Source organism: Gadus chalcogrammus, chromosome 17 (assembly GCF_026213295.1).
Source record: "Gadus chalcogrammus isolate NIFS_2021 chromosome 17, NIFS_Gcha_1.0, whole genome shotgun sequence".
NCBI classification, from domain to species: domain Eukaryota; kingdom Metazoa; phylum Chordata; class Actinopteri; order Gadiformes; family Gadidae; genus Gadus; species Gadus chalcogrammus.
In genome coordinates, this window is record NC_079428.1 from 12,546,419 (window position 1) to 12,557,485 (window position 11,067).

Below are 11,067 nucleotides of genomic sequence, written 5' to 3' on the forward strand. Positions count from 1 at the left end.
TTTGAGAATGTAAGCTAGCTCTTATAATGCTTGGTTCGCTATAGCCTTAGATAGAAGGGTTCACTGGGTCTGCTGCAGCCAGCCACATCCTCTCACCTTTACATGTATAATCCATGTTTAACAGTTCTTTCATATCATAAAGCATGTCTTACTTCTCTTTCACTAACAAAACTTTATACTGGGAGCTGCCTAGTACAACCACAGTCTCCTACTGGTGGGTACTGGGAGCAGACCCATACAACCACAGTCTTCTACTGGTTCTACTCTGAGCTGCCCAGTGCAGCCAGTCTTCTTCTAGTGGACACTGGGAGCATCCCAGTACAACCACAGTCTTCAACTGAGGGCGAGGTCACTGCCATGATGGAGATTGTGATATTTTCCCAGCTGGTTTGGGAATCGAACCAGAGTCCTGTCTGATGGTTGAATAAGCTGAACATCAATCCATCCCATAATAGTTGGGCTCTGTTGTCCCACCATCACTGGGAGGGGTGGGCGGGGTGTTATTTGTAAATTATTAATGTGTTTGTGTTTACAGGATTGCATAATGCTCCTAAGTCAAACGGCCATGAATCTTGAATATTTGTAAGAGGTACAAGATGTACTTTACCATCCCTGTTTATGTTTCCAGACGAGCACCTGTCAGAGTTAGCAGCAGATGTAAAGGTATCCAACACCTGTCAGCATTAGCGAGAGAAGACGATGGTTGTAAGAGCCCATGTCATGTGATCAGGGTCGACACGACCTCTTAAAAACCCAGGAAGCACTTTGCCTATTATCAATGTTACACCTGCATGACGCTGCACGGATCCACCAATCATAAGAGCCCAAAGGCTGTCGCAAGGGAAACACCAAGCTGTCAAACATCCAGAAGACCATCTCTCAGGAACCCAGCCCTCGCCTTCCCACATACGCCCATAGCAACAGAACGACTATCTCTCTCATAGCAACAGACCGACTGTCTCTCCCAAAGCAGCAGGCCGACTGTCCCTCCCATAGCAACAGACAGACTCTCTCCCTTAGCAACACACCGATCATCTCTACCAGAGCAACAGACGTACTGTACCCAGACAACACCCAGATAATCCGGGTCGCCTCAGTGCTCAGCCCTCGGGGGGCCGGGGCCTTGAAGGGTTTGCCTCTAATGTGATAGTGTTCTATAGGAACCAATGGAATCAAATCTGTTGTCCTGCCAACAAGGGCCATACATCATCACGATTGCGCAGTGATATCATGTCTATTATATTTATAAACGTTCATGCCTTGGCCATGTTTGTCAGCTGTTTCAATATTTTCTAGCTTGCTTTGCCTGATTTCACTTATTTGGCTAACAGCTGTTACCAGACTGTTAATAGTACCAACTGGTGAATTAAAATGCTAATAAATATGAATGTAAAACTCAAGTTTCCTTAATGAACCTTTAGCCAAACTAACCGTTTTGCTAAAGCTGAATAGCTATTCTTTCTAGCTTATCCACTATAATCCGTAGCAAACTACTAGCATAAAATAGAAGCATGGCATGGCATATACTGTATACATGAGAATGTATTTGAGTTATCTTGAGAACAATGAACATAAGGTAGACAGACTGCAGACAAAATCTGGAGTATGTGTTTCTTAAAATTATTTATTATGTTTCAGTGTTTGGGTATGTATCTATTCTTTAACAGTGCTTTTATCATTTCTGCTTTGGTTTTGTATTGACCGGCTGTATGCTGTTATAAAACAGGCTCTTCAGTGCATTCCTTTATGACATCTAATAATATCTAACCAGGTTACAGATCTCTTCCATAGGATAACATCTAATAATATCTAACCAGGTTACAGATCTCTTCCATAGGATAACATCTAATAATATCTAACCAGGTTACAGATCTCTTCTTGTATCTCTTCTGATAACGTCTAATAATATCTAACCAGGTTACAGATGTATTCCATGGTTCTCTGATAACATCTAATAATATCTAACCAGGTTACAGATCTCTTCTTGTATCTCCTCTGATAACATCTAATAATATCTAACCAGGTTACAGATCTCTTCTTGTATCTCTTCTGATAACATCTAATAATATCCAACCAGGTTACAGATGTATTCCATGGTTCTCTGATAACATCTAATAATATCTAACCAGGTTACAGATCTCTTCCGTGTAACTCATCTTGGAGACGGGACGAGCGGTCAACTCTTCGCCAAGTCTCCCTCTCTCTGGTAACCATGGCAACCGAGTTCAGCCTCTCTCTCCCGTCTATGAGATCCTCGTGGCCGAGCTCGGTCGATCCCAGGACGGGGGCTGGCGTGCACGCACACGGCCTAGTCAAATCCCCCATGTGTAGTGGTTGTTACTGCAGCCGTCGGATGGATGGGAGGTCACCACCATCCTCTCGTTACTTTGTCCCCTACTGGATTACAGGGTACTGATGCCATGGTTATGCTAACCCTAACTCTAAACCCCCCATACTAAGCCTAACCCTAACACACCCCAATCTAACCATAACAGCGTAACCATCTCTAACCTAATACCTAAACTTACCATCTTTATACCTGAACTTACTTTCTCTTAGATACCTAAACTAACTATCTTTGACCTATTACATTAACAAACCGTCTCTAACCTAATACATTAACTAGCAATCTATAGCCTAATACCTTTGTTTAACTATCTCTAACGTATGCCTAAACTATCCAGATCTAACCTAATAAATAAATGTAACCCTCTATAACCAAATACTTATTCTTCGCTGTATCTAACTCAATAACTATATCAATCTAGGTGGTCAACATTTAAATCAACAAATCATTATATTAACAAGTTAAAATCAAATACAATTTTATTAAACACAAGTTATCTAAAAATACAGTTTGTAACAATTCATTGAAAGGTAGAAATATTCAAAGGAGATAGCTGTAGTATAACAAAGTGTACTGTAGTATAATAGTGTTACATTCTATACATGGCCTAGGTGCACATTAAGTATTTGTGCGTATATACATTTATATATGTTAAGACACTGGATATGGTGAGTGTGTATATATAATTATTTATAGTGTATGTGAGTGTATGGAAATATATGACTGTGTTTGTATGTGTGTGTATATATGAGTTTCTGTGTGTGTGTGTGTGTGTGTGTGTGTGTGTGTGTGTGTGTGTGTGTGTGTGTGTGTGTGTGTGTGTGTGTGTGTGTGTGTGTGTGTGTGTGTGTGTGTGTGTGTGTGTGTGTGTGTGTGTGTGTGTGTGTGTTAGGACACTGAGGTTATAGCATTGTGTGGGGAGCCCATCTGGGTCAATACTTTGTCCAGCCACTGGAGTGGCCCGTGCAGGTGCACCTCGATCCAGCAGGGGGTGCTGGTGACGTCCTGCCGGTGGTACTCAGCTCCCCAACCCTGGGGTGGGAGGAAGGGGGAGAGGGTCAGGTCTGGAGTTAGGTCTAGGTCTAAGGTCAGACCTGAAGCTAGGTCTAAGATTAGAGCTAGGTTTGAAGTCAGATCTAGGTCTAGGGTAAGAGCTAGATCTAGGGTGAGAGCTAGGTCAAAGGTCAGGTCTAGAGCTAGGTCTAGGGTGAGAGCTAGGTCAAAGGTCAGGTCTACAGCTAGGTCTAAGGTGAGAGCTAGGTCTGGGGTGAGAGCTAGGTCTAGGGTTAGAGCTATATCTAAGTTGAGATCTAGAGCTAGGTCCAGGGTTAGATCTAAAGCAGACCTGGGCATTGTACGCCCCCCCCGGGCCACATCCGGCCTTTTGTCCGTTTCTAACCGGCCTGCGTCAAACATTTAACCTGACTTCAGTGCACTTGTTCAAGTCAACCACAGACTAGATTTCTCTCACTGAACAAGAAAAAAAACCAATTGAAAAACAGCTAATGGAGTAGTACAACTAAAAACGAAAAGATAATAACACTTTGTATAAAGTTAATTTATTGCTATTCTGAAAAACCAATTGCAAAAACATGCACATTTTGTTTAAAATTGCTTTGAGTATACTGTTCAAATAGTGACATGTTGTCATTTTGTACTATGTCTGCTTCAGTTTTTCATCTGAAGAAAACATGTGGAAAAAAAGCTAATGTAATTACGCTGTAAATGAAATCGTAATAGCACCATAAAGTTCATTCAATGCTGTTCCTTGAAAAATGGTAAAAACATGCTAATTTTTTCACAATCGCTTTCGTGGATGTTAGTTAAAAACATAGCTGCATTTTGTACCATGTCTGCTTTATTTTTTTCATATTCTTATAACTTTTACTCTTACCATTCACAGCTTATCAAATACCCTACATTTTACTGCGTCTTATAAAGAGATCAAATTAATATTGAGCTGGATTGAATTTAGCCTATTGGCCCGGCCCTCCACAACAGACCCTGTTTCTCATGTGGTCCTTTGGGAAAATTAACTGCCCACCCCTGATCTAGAGCTAGGTCTAGGGTTAGAGCTTGGTCTAAGGTCAGGTCTAGAGCTAGGTCTAGGGTTAGAGCTTGGTCTAAGGTCAGGTCTAGAACTAGGTCTAGGGTTAGAGCTTGGTCTAAGGTCAGGTCTAGAGCTAGGTCTAGGGTTAGAGCTTGGTCTAAGGTCAGGTCTAGAGCTAGGTCTAGGGTTAGAGCTTGGTCTAAGGTCAGGTCTAGAGCTAGGTCCAGGGTCTAGGGTGTGGCGGTACCTTGACAAAGCTCATCCTAATGGTGCACATCTTGGTGAGCTGGTAGACGGCCTCGAAGCCGTGGCTGACGGACTGGGCGAGCAGCGAGGCGAACTCCTGGTTGTTGAAGATCTTCAGGCTGCAGCCGCTGGGGATCTTGCACACGGTGGTGGGGTGGAAACCGTGGTGGTGGTTGCAGTTCCTGCTCTGCACGAAGATGCTGCTGCCGGACAGACACTCGGCATACACCTCCCCGCCCACGTAGTACAGGTGCACACCTGGTACACACACACACACACACACACACACACACACACACACACACACACACACACACACACACACACACACACACACACACACACACACACACACACACACACACACACACACACTTAGGACTAGAATCCATGGGGCTCTATATGTGGCTCTTCAGTTTTATTTGGTTCTACATTTTCTGTTGGTTGCGTCAACCTTGCCGATGTGTCAGAGTGTGTTCCCGATGGTACATTGGTTCTAATGGTTCTAGAACTCCCCTCATATCTGGTTCTAAAGTAGTGGTTCTCTCTCTGGCCCTTTGTCAGGTTGAGGTTCTATATCTGTTTCTGTAATAGTGGTTCTGTATCAGGTGCTATATTCCATGGTTGTGGTTCTATATCTGCTTCTTTATCCGGTTCTATATCCGTTTCTATAGTAGTGCTTCTAAACCAGGTGCTACATCAGACCCTATGTCTGGGTCGATATCGGGCCCCATGTCCAGTACCTTTTCCGATGTGTCGGCGTGTGTTCTCGATGGTGGAGTTGCGGTTGACGTTGGACAGCAGGCCCAGACAGAAGCGGTTCTGGGAGCTGGTGGGGTCGGTGAAGCCGTCCACCAGGACACTGGACTGGGAGGACAGGAAGGCCCCTCCCACACGGTTGTTCAGCTCATAGTAAACTATGGAGCACCAGTGAACCGGCTCCTCGTAGGCCACCGGCAGCACCTCTGATGGAGGGAGCAGAGCGCAGTGTTTATAGTTGTTACGCACAAACACATGTTAGTGTGTTCTGACAGCCCCTCAGTGTTTATAGTTGTTACACACAAACACATGTTAGTGTGTTCTGACAGCCCCTCAGTGTTTATAGTTGTTACGTACAAACACATGTTAGTGTGTTCTGACAGCCCCTCAGTGTTTATAGTTGTTACGTACAAACACATGTTAAGTGTGTTCTGACAGCCCCTCAGTGTTTATAGTTGTTACGTACAAACACATGTTAGTGTGTTCTGACAGCACTTCAGTGTTTATAGTTGTTACGCACAAACACATGTTAGTGTGTTCTGACAGCCCCTCAGTGTTTATAGTTGTTACGCACAAACACATGTTAAGTGTGTTCTGACAGCACTTCAGTGTTTATAGTTGTTACGTACAAACACATGTTAGTGTGTACTGACAGCACAGAACACAGTGTACAAGTCCGTATACGAATCCAAATGTTAAGGGATTTGACAAATGCAAACATGCTTTTGTCATGCCAGTAAAACCAATTTAAAATGAATTGAGAGAGAGAGAGATAAGAACAGACAGAGAGACCATCAAATACACTGATAGCGAGAGACAGACAGACAAGACACAGACAGAGAAGGGCCGAGAAACAGACAGACAGAGAGAGAGGGAGAGAAGTGTGAGGAACATGTGTCACCATTGTGACAGGGCCATTGCCATGGTTACCTGGCCTGTTGTTGGTTTCCATGGTGTTGGGTAAATTGGACAGGAAGTTGGTCTCCATTGGCTGAGAGTCCTGGCTCAGCGAATCATCAGCCAGCACATAAGCTGGAGGAGGAGTGTCAGCTACACACACACACACACACACACACACACACACACACACACACACACACACACACACACACACACACACACACACACACACACACACACACACACACACACACACACACACACACACACACACACAGGTCAGGGTCTGAAGGAGAAGGTAGAGTGAGGTAGAGATGTTAGAGGAGTGAGAGGGGGGAAGGGTGAGGGAGAGAAGTTGGAGGAGAGAGAGGAGGTACAGTGAGGAAGAGAGGTGAGAGACAGCTGGTAGAACGAGGTAGGGCTCTATCTGATATATGAGTGAGAGAGCGAGCGAGAGCGAGAGCAAGTGCGAGACGAGAGCGAGAGCGAGAGCAAGAGGGAGAGAGAGAGAGCAATAGAATGAGATGGGTTTAGCCTGGTATGCTACATGGGGAGGAAGCGTGAGACAGAGAGATAGAGTGGGTAGAGTCAGGTAGTGCTCTAACTAATATGCTAAATGGAGAGAGAGAGAGAGGCGGTAGAGTGAGGTAGGGCTCTACCTGGTAAGTTAAATGGGCTCTCGGTGTCTGAGCTGATTGGAGGAGAGGGGAGGGCGGGGCTACTGCAGGACCCACCCCCTGGCGACACAGGGTAACCGTTGTCAAGGGAACAGGGATCAAAGCCCTCCAGTGCCCCGCTCATGCCAGCAAAGGATTCTGGGTAGGTGGCATTGTGGGGCATCAGCGGCTCGTTGTTGTCGCCGTGGAAACGGGAGAGCACGCAGGGTCTCGCTGCGAGGTCGTTGTTCCTGGGAACCAACACTGGGGGCAGCACTGAGGAAAGGAGAAATAATACCTATTATTATGCTACCATTATTATAGTATATGTTACGCAGTGACAGAGGGATGAATAATGTTAATATTTTTTTTCTACTATTCCGCTGGTATATTAATATAATTATATTATTAATATTATTATTATTATTATTATTATTAATATATTCATATTGTATCAACTCAATGAGGCAGAGGAGGACATAACACATAATATTATTTAGATTATTATTATTATTAACCAAGGCCAATGGGGATGTATAATAAATACATATTGAACAAACACACTTACTGGGGGTGTCTACTCGTGTGTAGTGGTAGGGGTTGATGCAGACATCTTTCTGTTTAGATCCGAAGGGAAACTCACAGCAGGACATTGCCTTCAGCTCATGATGAGACTACACACACACACACACACACACACACACACACACACACACACACACAATGTTAATTTAGTGTAATGGTCTAATCAGCAAGCAGCCAACCTGATTCTAAGTGCTAGCTGGGTAGAGATGGCCGCTAGGTGACTGATGCGCAAGCTTACCTGCAGGTCGGGCCACCTCCACACCTTGCAGTAGATGACGTGAGGCAGACCCTTACGGTGAGACACTTGCAGCCTCCCGTCAAGGGAGCGAGGGATCGTCACGCACTGACCTTGGGGGGGGGGGGGGGGAAGAGAGAGAGAGAGAGAGAGAGAGAGAGAGAGAGAGAGAGAGAGAGAGAGAGAGAGAATTGATTAGAAAATGTTTGAGTGTCTTCTCCATAATACATAATACGGGCTATAATATTTACATTAATTGATTGGGCAGAATATGTTTCGTCCAAAGTGAGGCTGAGAGATGGTGATCGGACTATTAATAGAGTCCGATCAAAATTTGAGCAACTAGAAAAAGTTATAGTGCTGCACAGCAGACACAATGCAGAGTAGTTAAAAAAAATAAATTATAGTCCGGACTCCGGCACAGCCTCTACTGAACAATAGCGTGAGAGTAGCTCTGGGAATCACAAATACAAGGTTTGTCATTAGTGGTGGATAAAGCCATAGCAGATATCACATAGACATCACGTATGGTAATCAAGCAAAGTATCAAAGTGCTTACTAAATTCCACAAAAATTTATACATTTCCCCCCAAAAAAATTCTGTCAAATCATTTTAATTTCACATAACAAAATGGATGGTTCCGGTCTGATTGTGATTGGCTCGAAGCGGTTGTAAAATACTCTTTAAGCACACCACTGTGACCCATAACAATAACTATTTTGTATTAACCCGTCGCCAAATTCAAAGAATGCTAGGCTGTGTTGCTAAGCCATTTTGCTGTCTAGGGGAACTAAATTGCTTGGAGAATGAGGATTTGTTTTCAGTAAATTGTCGCATTTTATGTTGCTGTGTGTTTATTTTGTGAAATCTTACTAGGAAGTCTACAGTAACAGCTTCAATAACTCTGCTTCGTGTCATGCCTCACAAACACCCCCTAGCATTTCTAAAAATCATTGTAACCACGGCCTCTCCGGGCTTATAGCTCAAGTTTGTAACTGCTACTGACTGGGTTGCCCCGGGCAACTGAGAGCCTTCTCGAGGTCCTCCATGGCTCCCTTCTTCTTCTTCAGCTTCTTCACCAGAGCTTCCACCGCTTTCTCCGCCCACTTCTCCTCCTCCTCCCCCTGCCTCCAGCCCAGCAGCCTTCGTACCGCCGGGCTGGTGAAGGAGAACAGGGACGACACGTTCATCTCTCACACTCACTCACACACACACACACACTCCCCCTACACACACAGCCCCACACACACAGAGACGCACACATGCACTACCAGCCCTACACACAGACACACCCGCAAAGAGCACTACACACAGACACACACAGTCACACACGCACTCACAGCACTACACACACTCTCACACACACACACAGACACAGACACACGCTCACAGCCCTACACACAGACACACACGCACTCACAGCACTACACACACACACAAATACAGACTCACACACACACACGCACACCTACAGACACACACAAACATTAACAGCCCTACACACTGACGCACACACACGTGCACACACTCACAGCCCTACACACACGCACACGCACACGCACACACACACACACAGAGGCGGAGGGAATGGGTGTGTTGCCAGAGCTCAGAGGTGTGGAGCTGTCCACCTGGGGAGAATAAAGAGAACTCGTCACCATAGCAATCAATCACTGACCTTTCAGTTGGCATGGAAACCAGTCACCGTCCAGCCCAGCATCTAGTTGGCATAGCAACCAATCACTTTGGGGTTGTCATAACAACCAATCGGGTTAACAATCCAAATGTAGTTTATGTGCCTAAGAGATTATTATGGGCTGCTCATATCACTGCATGATGATGTAATGTAAGATAGTATGTCATGTAAATTCACAGTTCAGAGTTCACCACACCATTAAGAAAGCAAAGAGAGAGACACACACACACACACCACTGATAATTGACACCCTAGACAGTGCACTTAGCAGAACTGAAAATCAATGTCCTTCTACCTCCTGAAAGAGAGAGAGGGGGGAGAGAGAGGGGCGAGAGAGAGAGAGAGAGAGATCAGAGGATGAAAGGATGGAGCACGGGCAGATGGATGAAGGGGTCACAGAGAGGAGAGTGCACTGGATGGAGGGAGGAAAGAGAGGAAAGGAAGGGGGGGGGGGGGTGGACAGAAACATGGTGTAGTATTGCAGCTGAATACCTCTCTATCTGCCAGCCCCCCTCTCTCTGACCAATATAGACAACTAAATTATTTATCCACTGGAGATGACGTGCAAAGGAGAAAGAGGGAGAGAATTTAATTGGGAGAAAGACAACGTCTGAGAAAGCCAGACATAATAGACACAGCATAACGTGTGTGTGTGTGTGTGTGTGTGTGTGTGTGTGTGTGTGTGTGTGTGTGTGTGTGTGTGTGTGTGTGTGTGTGTGTGTGTGTGTGTGTGTGTGTGTGTCTGTCTGTCTCTCGCAGGGCAGGACTATATAAGTTGATACAACTACAATTCAGACATTTTAAAGTTGTAAGTCGACTAAAATACGGTTTGTGTGTGTGGCTGCTAAGGGTTAAAATACCGATTGCAATAGAGCGAAAAGTTGATCATTCGGGTTCTTGAAGCCTAGACGAAGTGCACTGTTCGTCAGGCATTGCAAGTGCTCACTTGAAGTACATTTAAAGTAATCGGTTACCTACCTCGGCTTATTGAGAGGATGTAACGTTATGTGTATTTCTTGGCGTCAGTCGTAGAGTAAAGCAACGTTCCCTCCACGACGGGCGGAACCTTGCGGCGGGGCTTAAAGCTGCTGCTACTCCTGCAACTCGGGGTTTTGTTTAGCAGGAAAAGAGTAAACGGGTCGACTTGATTTGTTTAACCCTTGGCGTCTACACGCCGTGGCCGCTCCGCACAAGACGCTACGGAACACCGTTCCGGCGCTGGGGGAGTGTCGTGAATCGAGTGCTCCCTCGTATCGCATATGCAGGAGAGACGAGGGCGTGGCGACGAAGCATGAAGCCTGCTATGCCGAGTTAAAGACATCTGACAGAAAACAGCGAATTGGGAATAATTATAATTTCTTCGAACTGAGAGCGTCACACACCCACAAAGATGGGCGACTTCGTAAAGAGGAATGCCGAAGTCGTACATTCCCGTTGTAAATATGTCAACCTGCAAAAAACAAACCTTTGGTGGGGGCTGATTGTCTATTTTGGTTTTGATGATGTTTCATGATTGTTAATAATATCAACTATGTATAAAGTAAACAATAAACAACAAGATAGTTTTAAATAGTGCATCACCCTCGGATAAATAG

The 11,067-nt window shown here is 45.0% G+C and overlaps 1 protein-coding gene across 1 annotated transcript; it reads right to left on the reverse strand.

The window, feature by feature from the left end:
* Window positions 1-2,840: 2,840 nt before the first annotated feature.
* On the reverse strand, window positions 2,841-10,716 carry LOC130369702 (mothers against decapentaplegic homolog 1-like). The gene is made up of 9 exons (XM_056575197.1): window positions 10,451-10,716; window positions 8,786-9,407; window positions 7,782-7,891; window positions 7,527-7,632; window positions 6,962-7,234; window positions 6,333-6,452; window positions 5,387-5,608; window positions 4,645-4,901; window positions 2,841-3,379 (listed from the first exon to the last, which is right to left on the reverse strand). The coding sequence occupies exons 2-9, from the start codon at window positions 8,967-8,969 to the stop codon at window positions 3,236-3,238; spliced, it is 1,416 nt and encodes a 471-aa protein (XP_056431172.1). The 5' UTR covers window positions 8,970-9,407; window positions 10,451-10,716; the 3' UTR covers window positions 2,841-3,235.
* Between the last annotated feature and the right edge of the window lie 351 nt (window positions 10,717-11,067).